The sequence below is a fragment of the Phocoena sinus genome, chromosome X, assembly GCF_008692025.1.
Source record: "Phocoena sinus isolate mPhoSin1 chromosome X, mPhoSin1.pri, whole genome shotgun sequence".
Classification (NCBI taxonomy): domain Eukaryota; kingdom Metazoa; phylum Chordata; class Mammalia; order Artiodactyla; family Phocoenidae; genus Phocoena; species Phocoena sinus.
Genome location: NC_045784.1, coordinates 34,061,207 through 34,084,964, shown reverse-complemented (window position 1 = coordinate 34,084,964; position 23,758 = coordinate 34,061,207). Strand labels below are relative to the sequence as shown.

The 23,758-nt window shown below is 42.0% G+C and overlaps 1 protein-coding gene across 1 annotated transcript in view; it reads right to left on the bottom strand.

Moving 5' to 3' along the window:
- The window catches only part of SYTL5 (synaptotagmin like 5), a 238,569-nt gene that overhangs the window by 39,257 nt on the left and 175,554 nt on the right, over positions 1 to 23,758 (bottom strand). Inside the window, exons 8-14 of the mRNA XM_032620740.1 lie at positions 18,232 to 18,361; positions 16,501 to 16,607; positions 14,845 to 14,937; positions 13,949 to 14,014; positions 9,815 to 9,993; positions 7,708 to 7,807; positions 5,716 to 5,877 (exon numbers count right to left, since the gene is read on the bottom strand). Of these exons, the coding sequence (XP_032476631.1) occupies positions 5,716 to 5,877; positions 7,708 to 7,807; positions 9,815 to 9,993; positions 13,949 to 14,014; positions 14,845 to 14,937; positions 16,501 to 16,607; positions 18,232 to 18,361 (837 nt within the window). The remainder of the gene's footprint in view (positions 1 to 5,715; positions 5,878 to 7,707; positions 7,808 to 9,814; positions 9,994 to 13,948; positions 14,015 to 14,844; positions 14,938 to 16,500; positions 16,608 to 18,231; positions 18,362 to 23,758) is intronic.

Genomic DNA, 23,758 nt, shown 5'->3' with positions numbered 1-23,758 from the left:
CTGAGTCCCTACCTAGCTGGCAGCCAACATCAAGTATGAGACAGCCAACTGGAGCAACCAGCCCAGTCAAGCCCTCAGATGACTTCAGCCTCAGTCTACCACCTAGCCTCAACCGTATGAGAGACCTTAAGTAAGAACCACCTAGCTGAGACCAGTCACCCCACGGAATCAAGAACAATAGTAATAAATTGTTGCTTTAAGCCACTAAGATTTAAGGTAGCTTTCTATACAACAACAGTTAACCAGTGCAAGCTCTGTTTGCTTTCAGCTGAGATCTTTGGGTAGGAAAATATATTGGCAGAAAAAATTATATGTGCAGGTGTCGCATACTAACGTGCAGTGTATTTGTAGAGATCAAAACATGCATTATTGGGATTTATTAATGTTGCATTACTTTCTAGCTGAAATTCAAATACACTGGTGACTTGGTATAAACACAGTCCTCAAATCTTGTGGGAGTAGAAAATAATAAAGGTGAAGTCTTATGGCATTATAGTCACACACAAAAGAAATCCAAAGGAGGGAGTCATCTTACAGTCTGCACATAGCTAATATCTTGGGGGTATTTTCGGTACACTTGCAAGGAAATTCCAAGGCAACATCCTGTCCTGGCATACTACCATTTTACATTATTCAGCCAACCCCTACTCAGAAAAAGGTTGCAGAATTCAATACAGTTTATTCAATTCTACCAACACGTTATGGAATGGCTTCTTGTGGTAATGATTTTAAGGCATTTTGCTAAGTGCTGCGGGGACACGGAGAGAGACCCGGCTTTCAATGAATTTTCATTCTATCCAGGAGATATATATTCAACAGAAGCTCTATTCATCTGCCCGAATGCTCTCCATTCCCAGCGAAGAGCAGAATCCTCTACAAAGACCGTGCGTGCCCGCTCCCATCAGCTGAAGTGCATGCTTACGTCAGCTGCATTCGTCCCCGAAGCTCCATGCCAGGCCTATTTGTGGCTGTAATTATATAACTGAATGTCACAAATTGAAGAGTCCCAAAAGACAGCTGCTACTATAAAAATTAGGTTGACCGACTCATCAGAACTAAAGATTTGAAAATAAATTTGCTATTGGATTATATTTGGGCTCCAAGCTGTAAAAGATTATGAACAAGATGGTGAATGTTTAGAAAGGTTTTTGCACTTGGTTGACTCTGAAAGTACTCTTAAGTCTTTGTTTCACTTTAGAGAAACGCAAACTAGCAACTGTCGATTAGGATACATTAGGGTCAGAATTTATGCCAGGAGCATATGACAGAATTGCAATCACTGAAACCATACTCAAACAAAACAAAGTGCCCCTATATTAGAAGACCTGAAAATGAATGCACATGTATTTGTTTTAAGTTAAAGTACATGATTAAGAAATGCACTGGGGGAGCGGGTATGTGTTTGACTTCTGTGACTTAGTCCATGAACTGACCTACTATTATTGGTCCTGATTGCTGGGAGAAGAGGGCTTCTACCACACAGCAAGCTCAACGCCAGACAAATGATGACAGTTGTTCCCAATACAAGTACAAAGAAACTACTGTGGGAAGAGAATAATCCAGAATGGGGTGAAGAGGGGGCCCGTGTCTGGTCCTTAAAGGATGGGAGAGATGATGACATACGAAGGGGGGTGGGGGGAGCCCACATTCCAAGCCCACTCCAGCAGCCTGAGGACGCCTCTCCTACAAAGATTGGTAGGTGTTGGCTGGCAGGAGGGACAGCCATGGGGAGCCATGTATGCATGAAAATGGGGATATAGGTAAGCACTGACATCTTCCCCTGCTCCAGAAGGCTTTTTGAAGAGATAGAGATCCACTTTCCATCAGAGTAGGAAGCAGAGTTTCCACTCAGACGCTTACAGGTCTAAGGTGGGGTCATATATCATGGACATAAGTCTGCTCAAACTGCCACATAAAGAGAGAGCCCTTTAGCTAGGCAATCATTTCACGGGACCTTGTATTACACTGACTCTGCCTGAAGGTGGGATGGCGAAGATTTCCTTGGAAAACCACTTAAGCTTGCTGTTGACTTTCAAAGATCCTTTATATAATCACACCTTCTGGGAACACTCGAAAGGCAATTTATACTGACAAACTCTTCTTGTCTAACTACCTAACATGCCTTCCGGTAAGATAGCGAGTTATAGCTAATAAACAGTCCCACGTCATGCAGTAAATGGGAGTTATACTGTGAAACTACTTTATAGTAAGTACATCCGGCATCTTGAGTTCTTTCTCCGTCTGCATTGGCCTCCATATGGGTTGTAAGACCCAGCAAAAACAAAGGAAGGGGCTTCCCTGGTGGTGCAGTGTTTGGGAGTCCGCCTGCCGATGCAGGGGACACGGGTTTGTGCCCCGGTCCGGGAAGATCCCACATGCCGCAGAGCGGCTGCGCGCGTGAGCCATGGCCACTGAGCCTGCGCGTCCGGAGCCTGTGCTCCGCAATGGGAGAGGCCACAGCAGTGGGAGGCCCACATACCGCAAAAACAAAAAACAAAAAACAAAAAAAAACAAAGGAAGGTGTCCAGGGACTTTTCACCAACACAGAGTCGATAAGCAATAAGGCACTGTGTCTTTCCAGTCTTCCCACTGCCAAAGGATGTCAGTATTTCTGAATGTTTAAAGACTATTAATTCCGATCGTCTATTACTAAGGAAAATTGGTCCCTGTAGCTCACACTTCAGCCCCTCAGCTGGATAATCTACAAGAAGCATCAAGTCTCCAAGGCTGCCCATGCTCTAGCTGCAGCTGATGAAGTGACTCCTGCACTGAAATGACTGAGGGGCAGACGGAGAACGAAATGACAGTTCTCAGAGTCAGCTGGTAATCAACCAGAGGGAGCCCAGCTCAGCCCGAGGATGAGCCACTCACGAAGCAGGAGGCGGCGTCCAGAGCATGTTTTGGTATCCTGCCTCCCTGGTTTCGGAAGGCATGGTATCTAAGCAAGTCGGAATAATCCGCAGCCTTTCCTCTGTATGTGTCAGAGGGAGCTTGGTGGAAAAAGATGACAGGGATTAGAGACACCAACTTCAGTTGCATTCCCCAGAAGCCAACCCTGAGGTGAGGATTCTTATGCAAGTGACTTATTAAGCAAGTGCTCCCAGGACAGGCCAGTGAAGGGGTTGGGGAAATAGGCTGGGGAAGAGGAGGAAGCCAGGCAAAGGTACAGCTAGATCCAGCAGGAGAGCTCTGGAGTACAACGCCTCAGAGCTTTTCCCACTCTCAGTAATGGAACTGAGCTTTCCAACTCCCCCATCTATCAGTTATTGGCTAAGGGTTGCCTTGTGGCAGGGGGTACATACGCTCCCAGGAATTTCTGGCTCTCTGCCTACGTGGGAAAAATTTACAATAGCCTGAGGACAGACTTCTAAAGAGAGCCTCTGGCAGAGGACCAAAGGAGTTCCAGGGCCATTAAACACCATCAGGATGTTTCCACCTTGAGCAGCCTCAGAGAGATGCTTCTCCCTTATGATAGAAAGTCAAACCACTCAGTGTCAATGTGAAGGTGATTACCATGGAAAGTTGTTGACCCCTAAGCACAGAGGATGCTTGGGAGAGGCCTGGGAGAGCTTTGATATCATCTCAGGGCAAATTCTCCAACCATTTCCAAGAAACTGACTGGAAACCCTCCAAGCTGGTTTCCAAAGAGCCCCTCTGTGCTTTCGTGTTATATTTCTGACAGACAAATTAACCTCATTGACTAAGATACATGTTACTTGTCCTTCATCCGTGTCACGCATCATATGATATGTTGGACATTTTCTATGATTCTTTGATGCTCACCCATTACACAAAAGGAAGCATGAGACAGGAGACTGTTAAGTCAGATTAATTGCTATCCTTTATGTTGAGGCTTTTCACTCAATTCCAAGAAACTTAGTACTGTAATGACCAAATATTTCTCGTATTTAATGTCAGAGAAACGTTATGCTATCGTGGACTTGTTAACACTGCACTTCCTATCTCTACCACATTTACGTTAGTCATGGGAATGAGGTTATTTCCTGTTTGAGGATTTCTATTTCATTGTCCATTTTACCCATAGCCCAATTAAACCTCCTAAAGATTTTCCATGAGTTATTTACACCAAGTTTAAGGTCAACACTTATAAAATCCACTAGAATATTGTATTTAAATCCTGAGTCTCAGTCTCCTTCTATAAAATGGGGGTAACTATGCTAACCCCACACTGATGGTTGTAACCATGAGACATAAACGATGTTGCTACTGATGATGGTCACTTGTTTTTTGCTGTCTAGCATCCACTCACCATTTTTTTTTTTTTTAAGTACTACTGTACCAGGATTTCTTTTGGGGCAATACCACCTTCAAGACCAGAGTTATGTTCTGATTGTCTCAAGCCACTCAATGTAGCTCACCTCCCTAGCCAGAATGACTGGCTCAGGATGGGCAAATAATGTAATGAGAATTAGGAACCAGGGCCAGGGCATTGGCTGGACTATTGGAGGAGGAGGAACTCTCTCCTCTCCTGGACAGTGTGAGGCAAGGATGAGAGGTTTGCAGCTGTTATGGTGTCCAAGAGAAGCAGACCTGGAGCTAGTGAGGGAGGCCCACACTGCATGAAGTCTGCAAATGAAGCTAACACAGAGAAGAGAGACCAAGAGACTCCAGGGCCTTGCTAAGATCTGAGTATCTGGATCAAGCCATGCTTGATAATCACTGGCCCATAATTTCCTTTTATTTTTTTGAGTAGTATGAGCTGGGGTTTCTGTTAATTGCAATATAAGGACTCCAATGTAACATAAATACTACCTAGCATTTAGTGAGAAGTTTACAATGTGCCTGACACAATACTGAAAGCATCACGTAGCAGGCTTCATCAAGCCTCACAGCATCCCTATAACTGACGTCCAATTCTTTTATCACCAGTGAGAATACCAAGGCCTGGGAAGTTAAGTAACCTGCCCAAGGTTACACAGTCGTGAAGCCAGGATTGAACCCAGGAAGTCTGATCTGCATCCACTATCTTTACCATCATGTTCTTTTTGCCCTTCTCTCTATAAAGAACAATCTTTCGTTACGTAAATGTGAACTTTTTTCCACCTCACGTTTGACTTCAAAAATTACTGTAAATGTAGAGATATCGATTGCACAGAGTGAATCCAGGTACTGTTGGTTTAGTTTAGAACATACTATAGTAGCATTTAATTTCTAGAACCAGCTCTGAGATTTCTTTTTCTGACTATAACTCAAGACCTGGGTTCTGAATCTCAAAAGTAGGAATGTAGGAAACCAGATACTTTAGCTGCTGGTCACTTCCTCATGTGAGCTAAGGCAAGAGCACACCTGTTCATGTCTGAATTGTGGAGAATGAGGAGGAGACAGAATGTTTTGAGACTGATCGTGCTCTATGGAGCTGTTTTTGTCTATGTGAAAATGAACGCTTTCTCTTTCTAATAGGATCATATAATGGATTCTTTTGTTTATCCATGGCAACCTTCGAATGACGACTATATTTTTAGTAGATCAAATTAATATGATATATGATTATGGGGCTTGATTTTACAGACAGTCTGTATCGAAGAAGAAGGATTTCCAAAAGAATGGATTTACATTTATTATTCCAAAATTAGCTGCACTAACCTTTCCAGATTATCACTTGACAACTGGAAGTCTCCAGATTCTTTAGGCCTGTGACATCAGTTTTGCTCATTACTTGTATAACTGTTTGACTCATCTGGAAGCATTTCCTACCTTGGGCTGAAGCACAAACCACTCATCACTTGGATTTTCAAAGTTCCATGAGTCAAAAGGAATCTCCACCTCCCCAAGGAAGCTGTTCCGTCCAAATCGATCGTAATGCCAGACTGAGAGCTGCAGAGTTCTCGTTTCCAGCTGGGTATGGCTGATGGTATACTGCAAAATCAGATTTACAACATCACACTCCATAAGGAGGGCTCTGCCCACTTCTAGGACAGGTTGAGATTTACTACCACCAGCTTTCAGATCAAATACACTAGTAATATGAACAAAACAAACCCAAGAGAAAAAAATCTTCATTTTCCTTCATTTCTGCTACACCTGAGGTTCTATTCCATAAAATCATTTTGTGTGAGCCGTAGCACGGAACCATATATCAACAGGCTGTTTGCGGGGGGGGGAGAGTCGATAAATTTCAGATATTGTATAAAAAGTGTCAGGTGATGAAGCTTGTCCCCTTTTCAGTTTTACCTGCTTTTCATTTGCCTAATTATTTTGTCAACAACTACTTTGTAAGCACAATGTTTTTTTTTTTTTTTTTTTTTTTTTTTTGTGGTACACGGGCCTCTCACTGTTGTGGCCTCTCCCGTTGCGGAGCACAGGCTCCGGACGCGCAGGCTCAGCGGCCATGGCTCACGGGCCCAGCCGCTCCGCGGCATGTGGGATCTTCCCGGACCGGGGCATGAACCCGCGTCCCCTGCATCGGCAGGCGGACTCTCAACCACTGCGCCACCAGGAAAGCCCAAGCACAATGTTTAATATATCAATGCTCTAATTTATCTGTCTTATTTTAGTTATAACAAGAAGCCCCAAATCCAGGATAGTATTGACAGTGAGAAACTTGCAAATGCCAAACCATAAAGTTCAGCCTAAGTGCAGGGATGAATCCATATATACGTAGGTTGAGCAGAAAGGAAATATTGTTGGCGTGGTTTTGCCTTTTCCAGCAGAACATTATCCAGGGCCACAAGCCCATACACCCTCAAAACCTCCTGGTTATCCTAAGCAAATGACCACCTGGGACACGCTTCAGACTGACTGACTCCTGATCTCGGATTTGCGTCTACACCCATCCTTGCTGTTCCTGGCATGATCAACCTGGGCTCCCTGCTTCCTGGATCTGCCATGTCACTCTGTTTTTCTCTTCTGCTTTGGGCTCATCTTTGCTATCTTGTCATGGCTGCTGGATTCACCCTCTGCCTATATTCATTCATTTTCACTTTGATCTGTTTTGATATTGGTTCCTGCTTTCACATATGACCCCGCTGACACATGTCCCAACTCACCAACTTCCTCCTATGGTGGACTCTGACTCCATCATTCTGGGCACAAGATCCATAAATTACTCTGCGACTGGCAATAACGTCTACATCCCCATCTCCCTGGATCTTTCTTACCAGGCTAGATTGGTCCAGGGTGAGAGAAGAGGTTACGTGGAAGCCTATAGGGAAAAGTCATTTCTCTAGAATTGGGGCCTGGGTCATCTCTTATCTGGGCCACTGTCTCTGAGAGTTCTGGAATCCGGCCCTGCATCTCCACTGTTCACTAACCACATGCTTAAATTTAGCCAGATTCCAAAACCCTTACAAGAAACAGCACATCTTCACGCTGTGTTAGCAGAACAGTGATTGGGTACAGACCTGCTATGTTACTGTCAAAACTGTGACAAACTTCTTTCAGGGGAAACTAGAAAAAACACAGTTTTCCCAAGGGTGAAACATACTTTCTGACAGGATGTATCAGGTCAGATGTAATTTTCCTGGATTGTCTCTACTTAAGGTGCAATTTCAGGAGCACCAGAGAAAAACAGATTAAGAGTGGTTTACATTTTTCTTTTCCAGAAACAGAAAGCCAAGGGTATCACACTAATTGATTCAAATTCTACTTTGCTAAAATACATATAAGCCTTGACATGCAAATCCTCTGTAGTTTCAATGAGGCTGTAAACTGTATCACTAAAGTTACTCTGAGAGAATATCTATTTACCTTTAGTGTTTCATTGAATTCTGGATTGGTGCCTGTTCTGATTCTGGTCTTGCGCTTATTATTTCTAGACTTGTCAGGAAGAAGGTATGACTTGACATAACTGTAGATGGTAAAAAAAAAAATCAAGAAGTGAAAATAATTCTTGGGAAACATCTACTTTGCAAGAAATGCTCGGGGACATCAGTGAATAAAAGAGGCAAAGGGAATAGGCTAGTGAGTATAAGAGACAGAACCAAAGGGAATGTTGTCTACATAACAGGACACCTTGAAATGTAACTCTGGACCTTCAATAAGAGAGAAGCAGTAAAGTCGAGTGGTAAAGGGTGTGGGCTCTGGAGTCAAGCCAGCTGGGTTTGAATCACTCCAGGCCTCACTGGTTTCGGTGAACTCAAGAGCTTACGCATGGCATTGTGAAGATAAAATTAGCTGAGACATACAAGAAGCTAACATATTATACTACTCAATAAATGTAATCTATTATTATGACCAATGGTCTCACAAAATATGGGGTTATTTTCCTCTCCACTCAGATGTCAGGACTTCTGATGGGTGGAGTCAATGGCCATGGATGGATGAAGAAAAATGGTGCAAAGAGGAAATGAAAAATAACAACCTGAAATCACAACAGCAATTCCACCCAATACCTTGCCTTGAGCGGTCCCAGGAGTCTCTTGGAGCGAAGCATCATGGCAGACTCAGAAACGTACAAGATTGAAATGTAAAGGATGCTACCAGAGTCCTGAAGCACATCTTCAGGATGGGCTTTAGATGATCCCTTTCCATGCTAGTCTAAATGATGGTATTGGTCCTGAAGCTCTCTGATATTTAGCTGAGGAGGTAAGTGGACCAATCTGTACTCAGAATCCATCTGTTTGTCTAATTTGGAGACAGCTTTGCTGAGTTGTTTACTGAACCTAGGTCATCTTTATGTAGAGAAAAGGTGAACAGCAGGTCTGAGACTGCTCTCCTTAGAAATGCCTGCTTATAAGTTCGGCTCTTGGCTGGCATGTGGGAACCTGGATTTCAGGAGGATTCTCATCATTCCCAGAACAGATATAAGTGGCTCACTGTGACTAAAATATTTGTGGAAATAATATGGCTTCTGCTGAACCCCTGCTTTCCTTCTGGGAGACTGGGAATTTGTTGTTATATGCCCAGTTGTCTCTCAACGAGCTTCCCTGGTAGACAACACTTCACGTGTTGCCACAATTCGTTGCTGGAGGACTTAAGCACATCCCATGTGACTCCACTGGGAAAGGATACTTGGAAGCTTAAGCCTGGATTCTTTAGAACTTTGCCACGTATGCCTTTTCCCTTTGCTGATTATGTGTGGAGACCTGTGAGTCCTCCTAGTGAATCATCAAACCTGGCAGTGGTCCTGGGAAGGCATGGCATATCTTTGTATCTAGCTTCTTTCCAATGTGCTATACTCATCCCTGCCCTCCCCGGCTCGTCCCTGAAATCCTGAGAGCTTCAAAATTGCCCTCTCAAGTTGTTCAATTGGGTGAACAGCTTGGTAATTTTCTCTGGAGTGTTTCCCAGAACAAAAATTAACAGGATGCTCTTACACATCCTGGGGTGTGCCAATGTGTCAGCCTTCTATCTCAAAGAGCTGCCTCTGTGTGAACTACAAATCTGTCAGTCCTGAGTCACGCTGAGTAATAGCTTTTTAAAAATCTTGGAGTTCCATGGTCATCTAGTGGTTAGGACTTGGTGCTTTCACTGCCGTGGCCCAGGTTCAATCCCAGGTCGGGGAACTGAGATCCCACAAGCCGTGCAGTGCTGGAATGGAATGGAATGGAATGGAATAGAATGGAATACAATACAATAAAGTAAAATAGAATAGAATAAAATAGAATACAATAGAATAGAATAAAATAAAATAGAAGTAAAATAAAAAAGTAAAAATCAGGTAACCACGAATGCAACCATTATACATGCACATCAAAGAATATTTAGAAGTTTGGCACAGGAAGAAAGTGACGATCAACCTTCTGAATCTAGAGGAATGCTAAGACGCTTCTGAAAAAGAAACACACATGTGACAAACACACATACTCACATATGCAGTGACCGAAATAGTCTAAGGAATATGGTATATGCTTACGCATCTGTCCTCTGTTTCTTTTCATCTCCTATAGCCAGATTTCTGCAATTCTTGACAAAAATGTAGAGCCCGCCAGTTTTGTAGCAGTAGCTGATGTGGAGAAGGATTTCCCCGCTGACCTTCACGTTGCCATAGTCTCCTGTTTCACTGTAAACACTCATCATGCTGTTCAGGCTGGTCTGAAATAAACAAGATGAAAAGAGGCAACTAGTGTTATGCTAGTGATCTCTTCACAGAGGTTACCTCCCTTCATTCACTTACAGTTCCCATTGTCTATAAGGAGCAGGGAAGTTTAGGGTGAAAGGAAGAAAGCAAAAATCGCTTGTCTTTCTGGTATTGTATAAAATCCAAGCCTGAAAAAGGACAAGAGCTAGGACCATTAGTAAGGAAGTCAGGAAACTTGCTGAGAGGGGAAGCATTATTGTCTTCTCGGGTTAGTGAATACCCTGTGTTTATTCACTGCTTCTAATGAGTACAGGGTCATTGAGGCATTTCCCATCATATCTCTTTTCCTCATCCCTGCAGCATTCTCCTTTTTCACTGGTAGACTCAAGGTCAATCTACTCCAAGGTCTAGAATGCATTGACCAGGACAAAGAAAAACTCATTTCCTATTTCTGTGCTAGCATAAGCCACAAGCTTCTCTCTCTGACATCTACCTAGAGTACCCCATCAGTCTCCGGGAAGCCAGAACTCTAACCGAGCAAGACCCTATGCGGCCTTCCCAGGACAGACCCGCCCCCATATCCTCTGCTATAGCTCCTCTCTGAAGCACCCAGCTAAGTATCAGATGCACACTTCCTGAGTTGTTTTACAGATGCTAAAACTCCCACCAAATTGGAAGACATTAACTACTTGATGACCATGAACATGTAGCCCCCAGACCTTCTGGAGCCTAAAGACCGCACACCATCAACCAGTCAGAGAACTGTGCACAAGCTGATCACATACCCTGCAACCCCCGTCCCTCACGCGGCCTTTAAAAATGCTTTGCTGAAACCCCTTGGGGAGTTCTGGGGTTTATAGAGCACCAACCACCTGTCCTCCTTATATTGGTGCTTTTACAATCTACACTGTACTTTCCTTCACCACGATCTGGTGTCAGCAGATTGCCTTTACCGTGCCCAGGCGAGCAGACCCAAGTTTGGTTCAGTAACAAAACTGCATCTTTAACAAGGGCATGCCAGGAGAACGTCACATGCCCATAGCTGTCAGGCTCCCCCCTGAGCAGCCGTACAGCCACATGGGTAGTAATAAGACCATGGCTTTGTACACATCTATAAAATAGCAACCCACAAAACAGAACACTAAAGAAGAAAATAACACAGCAACCAATAAATAAAATTAAAATGTAAAAAGAAACTCTATCCAAATGTACCAGAATGAATGAAGTTTCTGATGACACACTAATAGCAAGAGACATATTTTAAATTAAATGTAACAAAATTATCCTGTAGTACCAGCAGCACAAACTCTATGTCTTAGCAACACGACTGTCACAAAAGGCCACCTGGAAGGCTTTCAGGAGTGACCCAGGAGTTTCAAAAGCCTGTCTGTGAACCACCGGGAAGGACTATGGTGAGTACAAAGAGAGTTTAGACTTCCTACTTTTTATACTTTTTTGTTTATACATAAAACAGAAGTCATTACCTTCCTCCAATTGCTCAGAGTAGAGACTGATCAAAACACAGGAAGTGGGTGATGTGGCTAGTATCTATTCCAAGCTTAAGTCAAGGGCAAGGGCAAACCAAGGATTCCATAATTATGTGGAGATTAAAACTTAAAGAAAGCCAGTGAGGGCTTCCCTGGTGGCGCAGTGGTTGAGAGTCCGCCTGCCGATGCAGGGGACACGGGTTCGTGCCCCGGTCTGGGAGGATCCCACGTGCCGCGGAGCGGCTGGGCCCGTGAGCCATGGCCGCTGAGCCTGCGCGTCCGGAGCCTGTCCTCCGCAACGGGAGAGGCCACAACAGTGAGAGGCCCGCGTAACGCATTAAAAAAAAAAAAAAAAAAAAAAAAAAAAAAAAAAAAAAAAAAAAAGAAAGCCAGTGAGTGACCTACTTCATCTTTTTTATTCATAAAACAAAACATCAAAATTTTCATGATAGCAAGTGTCTTTGAGCAGTGCTTTGCAAACTTCAATTGCATATAGGTCGGGACTTCCCTGGTGGCCCAGTGGGTAAGACTCCATGCTCCCAACGCAGGGGGCCTGGGTTCAATCCCTAGTCAGGGATCTAGATTCCCGCATGCGTGCCGCAACTAAGAGTCCACATGCTGCAGCTAAAGATCCCACTTGCCACAACTAAGACACGATGCAGCCAAAATGAATAAACATATATATTTTTAACTGCACATAGGTCACCTGGGGATCTCGTTAAAATGACGATTCTGATCTATTCAGTCCCAAGGGGGGTCTGAGATTCTGCTTTTCTAACAAACTCCTAGGTCCACAGCTCCCAAACTGTGTGTCTCGGCATCCCAAAGCAGCAGAGCCAACTCACAGGGGCAAAGCAAGATATTTTCAAATTTCAAGGGAAACACAGCGACAACTACCAGACACCATGCAAACTACGAACAGTGGTTCACAGTATTAAATTCCACTTTATTCTTTTCAATGAAGTCCTATCTATGTGAAGCTGAGTTTGGGGCAGTTGCTATGACAAAAAGCAAGTACTGCACAAAACTCAACGGGGAACAGGAAATGAAAATGATGCTACCCAATCAGATTCCAAGATCTGACAAGTCATGTAGTGCCCATCAGGCACGCACATCCCATCAGGGAGCTATTTAAGACTGGAATAAAAATATTATTTTTCTTTCAAGTTATGTATATTATTTTTTCAAATGGCTACTAAGTTGTTAGGATCCCAGTACTTATTAAATTTGTTTTTCAAGCTAACTACTTAATAAATGGGCTAGTCAGGTATTACTTTGGGCCTAGGAGTGCTATGAAATTATCACTGAGACACTAGGGGCTCTGTGAGCTGACAGCGTTTTCCAGTCTCTGTCCCAGGTGATACAATACTGCTGGTCCACGGACCATGCATTGAGCTTCAAGGGCTTCAAGAATAAGCCTCAACCCCCTCACGTTACATATAAGTAAAGTCTGGCTCACAGAAATTGTTGGCAGTGCCAAGACACTGTGACATAAAATTCATATTTATGGCAAGATAAGGAAAATTTAAACATAAAAAATCTTCTTTACCCTTTGGCCTCCTCTCTCCCCACACTGTACATTGTGTATCTGTGTTATGCATCGACCAGACCTCCCCCATTGGCAGAAATAACTGCTCGACGACAGAAAGCAACATTCTCCTAGCATCAATAAGAAACTCAGTAAAAGATAACATTCCTTCTTGCTCTTGTAAGGGGACATGATGACACTTAGATCTGAATTGTATAAACTGTCAATAATACATCATTTAATGTACAGCCCTCTGTCTCAAAAAACTTATATAACTGTGCCTTGAGTTCACAAGGGTGGAACAGTTCTTGGAGCTTTTGGAGATGCTGTTTCTGGGTTATAATCCCCAATTTGGTTCCAATAAAATTTCCCATTTCTTTCTTAGACCGACTGATTAATTTTTTTGTTGACAACATAAAGCCAAGATTTCGAGATTATTAGTCTGAGGACCTCTCCACCATACCTCACTGCCTCCTTGTATCACTGACTTGTATCTACACCACATTCCTCTGTCGCCACTTCTTCAAAGAGGGCCCTCTGTAAGCATGACATCCATATATAGAAAAGACAGTTTAAGAACCCACAACTGCTGAAGCTTGGGAGAAACTGAAGAAGTTACAGAAATTTTACTACTAACCAAACTTTACGCTCTTAACCAAGCCAATGCTGTGAGTTAAACAGAGATGTTTACTCTAAAGGTGCCTTGTTCGTGGTAAATCATTTTAGACCATGTATCTTTTCACTGTTCCTCAGATTCTAATGTTTAACAAATGTTCTTTCTTTGGAATACCTGGATTCTGATCATGTTATTTACCTTTTAAAAGAGAACCTCTGGTTAACTGTATACAAGCCAGAAAGAGACAAATGCTGGAAAAATTGCCTACCTAATTAGATTCCCTGTACCATGAATTTTGTGAAGTATGGTTAGAAAAAAGGAAAAGCTTGAACACTCACAGTGTCTGAGTCAGCATCAGGCACACTTAGGTAGGTCCACTTCCTGTCAGAGCCTGCTTGAGAATTCTTTAAGGAAGCCACCCAAAGGTCAAAAGAAAAAAGGGTATTAGAGCAACAGACAGAAATCAGAGAAGCAAAGACAAGACTTGTAGGCATATAGATGGGTATAAGGACACGGGAGCTCCTAAAGCTCTCTCAAAGAAGGGTTCAAACACCGAAGTAAGAGGGATTTTATTCCGCAGGCAGTGGAAAGCTATGGACTTGATGTGTGAGTAGGAGAGAAACCTACTTGGGTACGTGTTTTAGGAAAGTGACTGGCGGTAGAGTGGAGGATAGTTGGGGAGTTGAGAGAACGGTGGCAGGGAAATCTAACAGCTGAGAACTGAGATAATTCATAGGCTTCCGCTGATGAGACCCTGAACTAGGGAGTGATAGGTTTTAAAACATGGGTGAGGGGCTTTCCTGGTGGCGCGGTGGTTGAGAGTCCGCCTGCCGATGCAGGGGACACGGGTTCGTGCCCCGGTCCGGGAAGATCCCACATGCCGCAGAGCGGCTGGGCCCGACAGCCATGGCCGCTGAGCCTGCGTGTCCGGAGCCTGTGCTCTGCAATGGGTGAGGCCACAGCAGTGAGAGGCCCGCGTACCGCAAAAAAAAAAAACAAAAAACCTGGGTGAGGAGAGGTTTTTAAAGTAGGAGAGGGAAGGAATCAGAAGCCTTAGGAAAAGCCACCACAAAATTTGAGTGAAAACTACTCTGTGGACAAAGAGCAAGCAGGAGACTATAATGACTTTTAAATCACTATCACGCGCTTTTGAAGAACATTATTCCCTCCTTTGGAAATGCACAGAAAATCACCGGAGGAAGACTCTTCCAGTGCATGCTAGAGAATTGCTTACGGCTGACAGGCCACTTGCTAGACTGTGGGTGTTTGCAGAAAACCGAGAGGACGCTAAGTCATCAATGCCTTCTTCTGTCTCTTCCAAGTAGTCCTAAGGAAGGATGGGAAAAAATATCAGTGGTTTGGTTTATTTCTTTCCTAGAAAGTCTTTTCACTTAAAAAACCACTTTCTTAAATACTTGAAAAATCAGATACAAATATCTAGAAATCACCCCATTCCTAGGTTTTTCTCTTTTGCCTTCCACTATGATGGTACCTGAACTGCACCATCAGAGGATTGGGGTCTCCTTCCTAGGGATGCTTGCCTTATGGAAAGAATACGAAATTTGGAATCACACAGACCTCAGCGTTCGATTCCTACCTCCCCGCTCACTAAAATGATTCACCTTGAGCAATGTACTGAAAGTTATTTTTTAATTTAAAAAATTGGGGCACATTTGTGTGTGTGTATATATACCGTCAAAATGGGGAAATGTATCTTGAAAATCTCTCCAGTAGAATAAAGTATTTTAGATACTAGATTCTCGTCCAAAATCCCAGATTCTACTTTTCTTCCCCCACTGTTTTTTTCCTGGTTATTTAAGTAATACATTTTTATAGCAAAAAGTTTAAGCAATGTAGATAAATTTCAAGTAATATAAAAAACGTATCTCCACTAACATCAATGATCAAACTTAAAAAATTTTTGATGGTATGGATAGGATACACACACACACACACACACACATACACACACACAAATGGATTATATTATGCATACTTTTTTTTTTTAAATCATGGACACCTTTCTTTTTTGCTTCTCCTCTCTTCCCTGGCACTCCTCTCACCCCCACATGTGAAACTAATATTTTGCATCCTGTTGGAATTACATTCTCTTTTATTTGATGCTCCATATAAGTGAGGTCACACGGTATTCGTCTTTCTGACTTATTTCACTTAGCATAACGCCCAAGAGGTTCATCCATGTTGTTGCGAATGGCAGGGTTTTATTCTTTTTTGTGGCTGAATAGTATTCCACTGTATACATATGCCACCACTTCTTTACTCATTCATCTATTTACTGATGGACACTTAGGTTGTTTCCACGTTTTGGCTATTGTAAATAATACTGCAATGAACATGGGGGATCTTTACAAGTTATCTTTACAAGTTAGTGTGTTCATTTTCTTCAGATAAATACTCAGAGGTAGAATTTCTGGAGCATATGGTAGCTCAAAATTTTGCAAATTTTTTGAGGAACCTCCATACTGATTTCCATAGTGGCTGCACCAATTTACATTCCCACCAACAGTGCACAAGGGTTCCCTTTCCTCCACATCCACACTAACACTTGTTATCGCCAATCTTTCTTTTTTGAATTTTATCTTATTTATATTTTTTATACAGCAGGTTAATAGTTATCTATTTTATACATATTAGTGTATATATGTCAATCCCCATCTCCCAATTCATCCCACCACCACCCACCCACCTGTTACCTTTTCTAAATCATTCTTTGGCTGTTTTTATATGTTAGTTGTGAAGACTAATAGGAAGAAATTATTGTATATCCTCACTTCACTCTCAACTCATCCTCACCTCAAAGTGGACAGGTTTGGAACAAGACTGTGCCCTTTCTTCATGACCATTAGACTCTCTTCCACACCCAACTTACCAAGTCTTTGTCTGAAGCCCCAGGGACAGACTTGCTTCTTAGGCTTACAGTATCCTCTAAGTCTTCTGTAAATGACCCACTCAAATCTAACTCAGATCGACTCCGGTCTGGAGGAAGGAAAAGGAAAGATGTGAATCACCTTGTTTTGTTAGAAGGGTTCACTTTTCATTGCGAATGTTTCATCGTTATTCCAATTCTTTCTCGGCATAGGGCATAGACAGTGTCATGAAAGCAACAGAGTCAGTAGCTTCGTGCTGGTTATGCTAACGTACTTTCATTTTTTAACAGTATTTTGAAATTTCCTTGGACTGACTTACCAACACTGATGTGTTCATTTCTCCTTTGAGCATAGGAGGGCAAATGCTCTACTATAAAATACTAACGTTTTAAGCTGTTTAAGGCTTCTGCTTTGCTCATACACTTTGGAAAACTCTCACAGGATGGGCCCTTAAGCTTACCAAAAAAATAAAACATTAACCATTCTTTATTTAAATATTTAGAGAATCTACTGTGTTTTCATATTTGACACAAAATGCAATGAAATGATACAGCAAGTTCCTTTCACACAAAAAGGGAGTGGCTGTAGGGAAACTGAGAGGAAGTTCTATTTCTTTAGGCACCAGAACATTCTTTCATGAGCAGAATTTCTTGCTTTTAAAAATATAAAGAACAATGCAAAACTCAGTAATGCCGTGGATAGCTTACCAAGACACAGTTTATTTCCATAAAACAGTTCTATGTCAAAGCACTGCTGAGATAGAAGAGTGGCTTATAAATGAGAAAGACTGAAGACAGCAAGAGAGCAATTAAGTTTGAAATGATAAATGACACAGAACTGCTTAGCACAGCACCTGACACAGAGGATGTACTCAAAACACAGGAGCTATTGAGTAGAAGTAGTAGAAATGCACGCTATGAGGTTGGCTACTTTAAAACTTTTCATTTAACGGGTGAACCGATTTTCTAGTCCTGGACAAAATGCAACAATAAGCATGCACATTTAGACAACCCTTCAGAGCTACCTAGATGGGAGAGGCTCTCCAACTCAGCACAGAGAGTCCAGCCTTAGGCTTTAGGTAAATATCATCGAGTAAGTGGCAATTTCTTTCTGTTGAGGATTTTGTCATGATTTCAAATCTACACGTGGGACACAAACTTCCTAATTATGACATGTTCCTCTAAAGGGTTTCCTTATTCGTAGGTAATAAAATCGCAACGTAAATAATCTCTGCTTCACAGGGCTGTTGTGATACTGAAGTGAAATGATACTTTTGAAGGTGTCATACAAATGAAAAGGGTTATTAATAATCCCTTAACGTTGCTTGCAAAGAACTCTTTATTTAAACCATGGAATAATGATTAATCTGTCGAGATACAGGGCACTTCTGATGCCCATATCAATGGAACTACCATTTTCTTGAACTCTGGGCATGTGTCTTTATCTTTTGTATCAAATGAGCCAGCTGTATTTCCTGCACTCCTCTACTGACATTTGGTATAGCTCGGACACTTGGCAGTGATGACTGTATACTGTATACTCCTGCCAAATCCAAGATTCATGGATTTTGCACGGAATGCAAGAGGCTTTTCAGCAGTTCTTATGGAGTGGGCCTCCCTCCATGGATGATTATTTTCTAAGGCATGAAACATCCATTTAATGCCACACAAGGGAGTCAACTCCACCCGATTTATTCATGTTTACAACACAGTAGTCACGTGGCAAATACCCACCTGAGGAGAGGGAGGCCGTGGACACTGCTATGGAAGGTGCGCCAGAAGTTTTCCGGTGATGACTCTTTGTGTGATCCTCAGAGGTGCTTTCAATGGCAGCCAAATCCATGGAATTTTCAAAACCGTGTTCCTTCTCACAAAGTAGAAATGAAAAAAAAACCCAAAACCCGTTATATTGACTGTAACTGACTTCCAAGTCCTTCCATATAAATATATACCAGTATAGCCACATCTATGTCTATTACCCTTCAGGAGGAGCAAGCTGATATCTGGAGTCCATATAACTCTAAAACTTACTATCAATAATTACTCTCTAAAACATATACTAAGAGGTTTGCTAACTAGCACAAAAGGTGTTTGAAATAATTATTCATTGACAAAATTAGTGAGTGTTCTAACATATGGTTAGCAGGAAAGTTGGTATTAATACAAGTACCTCCAAACTTAAATGAACCATGTGTAAGAATCTGGCAAGCTTCATAGCCTCAGAGTAGTGCTCGGGGTTAGAACTCTGTTTGGTCCCACATTTGTCCTCACTGTCAACACGTTCTCTCCTCAACCACCCCTTACTTCCAGCACCCCTCACTTAACAGAAGACCATGCCACCTTTCCCATCTAGTAGGCTGGATTATCAGAACATGGTTGCTTACGTCATTATTGGTATGAAATTTCATGCAAGGCACTTACTAAAGTTCATAAAAGGATAAAGAATGGGGACTTCCCCAGCTTACAGGAATAGGTGATTTATTTATTTTTTTTGGAACCTGCTTGCTAACACACGCTTGCACACGTGACAGAATTCAGACACTTAATTTCATTATAAAGGAAAATTCTGTCCCGACTTTGCCTGTGCCCATAGGGGCTTCACAACTGCATCATTACAAATTTGCTTGAGTTTTGAAAAACTAATTTTGGGCTTCTGAGAACTGGGCTGAGGTTAAGTTTCCATGAAAATGATACCACGGTGTGATAACGATCGAACCTAAGAGAGACTCTTTCGTTCCCCCTTCCGTGAACAATCAAAAAGAGCCTTCAAAAGTCCTACAGAAAGGCATTCCCTTCTTGTTGCCCTATCTTTACCCCATACCTTAGACACTGAGGAGATGTTAATGAACTCATTCGGCAAAGATGGAACTCTCACTTCCTTGCAAATCAATGCAGCTTCAATATAGACTGGTTTTGATCTTTGAGTATCCTCCAACACATACTACCTGTAGCAGGAGGAATCTGGCTCCTAACTTTTCTAATTGCTACAGACCGCTAAGGTTTATCAAAAGACTGTGATGGAGGTCAAAAGGATAGGTCCGTTTTCAACACCTCTTCAAAAAGTTGGTCACACGGATTTCTCCAATGAAGCGAGACCAACTTGCAATTACGTAGACAGCCAATTTTCGAACTGGCACCCTGCAGTATCATTAATATTGAGCACTAACGGGCCAATTAATATTGTACAGTGATGAACATGTAACACATACCCTGAAGATTCAGGATGTGAAGCCTAAAATTAATAAGTTACATCACAGCAGAGGACAGGTTAGAGACTTTCATGTTCTAAGAGTTTTCCATTTTAAAAATGTACTTCTCACATACTAAGGCAGACAAGGACACTGAAACAAAGAGATGCTGAGAAATGGGAGAAACTGAGACGCTGTGACCTTGATCGTCATCTAATTCTACATAGGTCTTCCCTTCATCATGAAAGAGCAAACCTGTTTCATAAAGTACTGTGCTGTATTAAGTCTATTCAACAGAAAATATTTCTCTTTGTGTCTCTTTTTGTCTTAGAAAAGACCACCTAGATCAGCTAGAATGCAAAAGTGAGATCAATAAAGACATTGCCTATATATATGTATGTATACACGGTTGTAGGGAATTTCTGTTAGGGAAATCTAGGTGTTGCTTAATAAAGTATTTTTGTATTTGTAGCAACATGGATGCAACTAGAGATTATCATACTAAGTGAAGTCGGAAAGATAAATACCATATGATATCACTTATATATGAAATCTAAAATACGACACAAATGAACCTACCTATGAAACAGAAACTGACTTACAGACATAGAGAATAGACTTATAGTTGCCAAGGGGGAGGGGGTTGGGGGAGGGACGGACTAGGAGTTTGGGGTTAGCAGATGTAAGCTCTTACATATAGAATGGATAAACAACAAGGTCCTACTGTACAGCACAGAGAACTATAGTCAGTATCCTACAACAAAGCATAATGGCTATTCGGGGTCTTCTGTGTTTCCATACAAATTGTGAAATTTTTTGTTCTAGTTCTGTGAAAAATGCCATTGGTAGTTTGATAGGGATTGCACTGAATCTGTAGATTGCTTTGGGTAGTGTAGTCATTTTCACAATGTTGATTCTTCCAATCCAAGAACATGGTATATCCGTTTTTCTTTCTCAAGACAGCCAAAGCAATCTTGAGAAAGAAAAACGGAGCTGGAGGAATCAGACTCCATGACTTCAGACTATACTACAAAGGTACAGTCATCAAGACAGTATGGTACTGGCACAAAACAGAAAGATAGATCAATGGAACAGGAAAGAAAGCCCAGAGATAAACCCATGCACATATGGTCACCTTATTTTTGATAAAGGAGGCAAGAATATACAATGGAGAAAAGACAGCCTCTTCAATAAGTGGTGCTGGGAAAACTGGACAGCTACACGTAAAAGAATGAAATTAGAACACTTCCTAACACCATACACAAAAATAAACTCAAAATGGATTAAAGACCTAAATGTAAGGCCAGACACTATCAAACTCTTAGAGGAAAACATAGGCACAACACTCTATGACATAAATCACAGCAAGATCCTTTTTGACCCACCTCCTAGAGAAATGGAAATAAAAATAAACAAATGGGACCTAATGAAACTTCAAAGCTTTTGCACAGCAAAGGAAACCATAAACAAGACCAAAAGACAACCCTCAGAATGGGAGCAAATATTTGCAAATGAAGCAACTGACAAAGGATTCATCTCCAAAATTTACAAGCAGCTCACGCAGCTCAGTACCAAAAAAACAAACAACGCAATCCAAAAATGGGCAGAAGACCTAAATAGATATTTCTCCAAAGAAGATATACAGATTGCCAACAAACACATGAAACAATGCTCAATATCACTAATCATTAGAGAAATGCAAATCAAAACTACAACGAGGTATCCCTTCACACCAGTCAGAATGGCCATCATCAAAAAATCTAGAAACAATAAATGCTGGAGAGGGTATGGAGAAAAGGGAACCCTCTCGCACTGTTGGTGGGAATGTAAATTGATATAGCCGCTATGGAGAACAGTATGGAGGTTCCTTAAAAAACTAAAAATAGAACTACCATATGACCCAGCAATCCCACTACTGGGCATGTACCCTGAGAAAACCATAATTCAAAAAGAGTCATGTACCACAATGTTCACTGCAGCTGTATTTACAATAGCCAGGACATGGAAGCAACCTGAGTGTCCATCAACAGATAAATGGGTAAAGAAGATGTGGCACATATATACAATGGGATATTACTCAGCCATAAAAAGAAACGAAATTGAGTTATTTGTAGTGAGGTGGATGGACCTAGAGTCTGTCATACAGAGCGAAGTAAGTCTGAAAGAGAAAAACAAATACCGTACGCTAACACATATATATGGAATCTAAAAAAAAAAAAGATTCTGAAGAACGTAGGGGCAGGACAGGAATAAAGATGCAGATGTAGAGAATGGACTTGAGGACACGGGGAGGGGGAGGGGGAAGGGTAAGCTGGGATAAAATGAGAGAGTGGCACGGGCATATATACACTACCAAATGTAAAATAGATAGCTAGTGGGAAGCAGCTACATGGCACAGGGAGATCAGCTCGGTGCTTTGTGACCACCTAGAAGGGTGGGATAGGGAGGGTGGGAGGGACACGCACGAGGGAGGAGATATGGGGATGTATGTATATGTATAGCTGGTTCACTTTGTTATACACTAGAAGGTAACACACATTGTAAAGCAATTATACCCCAATAAAGATGTTAAAAAAAACCGTATAATGGGAAAGAATTAAAAAAAGTATATATGTATAACTAAATCACTGTGCTGTCCAGCAGAAATTAACACAACGTTGTAAATCAACCATACTTCAATAAAATAAAAAAATAAAGAAATATTCATGTAAAGGCTGTTAGTTTTGAGGGTACTAGCACATGACAAGGGTGATTCCCTCTCACCCCCATCACGCCAATGACGGTACTTAGGAAGGTAAGCCTTGTTTTGAGAACGAACTTGACTAACTTACTAGTTACAGATAGTCTGCTGCTACCCATGGGTACAGCTGTACCAGCTGTTCAATTTTTTTAAATACTTCTGTATCAGTTGGTAAACAGAGCTACTCCCAGTCCATCTCCCCCCTTCCCTGTGCTCCTCTCCTCCTCAACCGTAGTTCTCCCCGCAATCCAGGATACTGCACGGCATGGAAGGGCCCCCAGGATGCTGCGCAACCTTGCGCCAGGGTCTGTTCTGATGGCTCAGTGCCCACGCCATACCAGTTGCTAAATACTTTGAATACCATTCCTTGTTAGGTTGCCAAAGCAGTGAGTGCAATCACCAACCATGCGTGCACTTTTCTGGACAGTACTGCTTGCTGAGCTTACTATAAATATTGATAAAAGTTTAAATATGCCTCTTATCAGCAAATTTAGACTATAAGTATTTAAAGACACTTATTCATTATTATTCGATCTGTCTGAATGCCTTTTGGCTCTTCCTTAAAAGTATCTATAGAATCTGGATGCTCACAACCTCCATGTCTATCTCCCTGTTCCAAAGCTCAGTTTCTTGCCTGCAGTAATGCGATGGCCTCCTTCTTAACTGGCCTTCTGGCTTCCACTCTTATTTCCCTACAGCTGCTTCTCAGAAAAGCCCCCAGTTCCTGTATAAACAGAAGCCAGATGATCTCACTAGTCTGCTGAAAACCCTTCAACTGCCCCCGTCTTATCCAGAGTAAATGCCGAAGTGCATACGGTGGTCTCCAAGACCCTACCTGGCCCTACTACCCCTTTGAACTCATTTCCTAGTACTCCTCCCTTCGTTCACTCACAACAGCCACGCTGGCCTCCTTGTTCGTCTTTGAACACACCAGGTATGCTCTCACCTCAGGATCTTTGCACTGGCTGCTCCTCCAGGGGCATTAGAGATCTTTTAGACACTGGTGAAGTAAGGGCACTGACTATGCAAGATGGAGGTCAGCCATAAAGTGACTGGAACAACCTTCCTGTAATGTACTTGCTGAATATCAGTGCTGTCCCAGCATGGATGAAAACCTTGCCCCAGACTCCTGCATGGCTAATTCTTCCACTTCCTTCAAGTCTTTGCTTGACCAGGGCTTGACATAAAGTAGGTCGTCATTAAATACTGGCTGAATCAAAGAATTGTAGTTTGTATATAAAGATTTCTTAAATATAGATATCAGCTATATATATGGAGTTTCCTGCTTAATCAAAAAATCTAGATATTCATTCATTTAAAAGAACAGCTTATA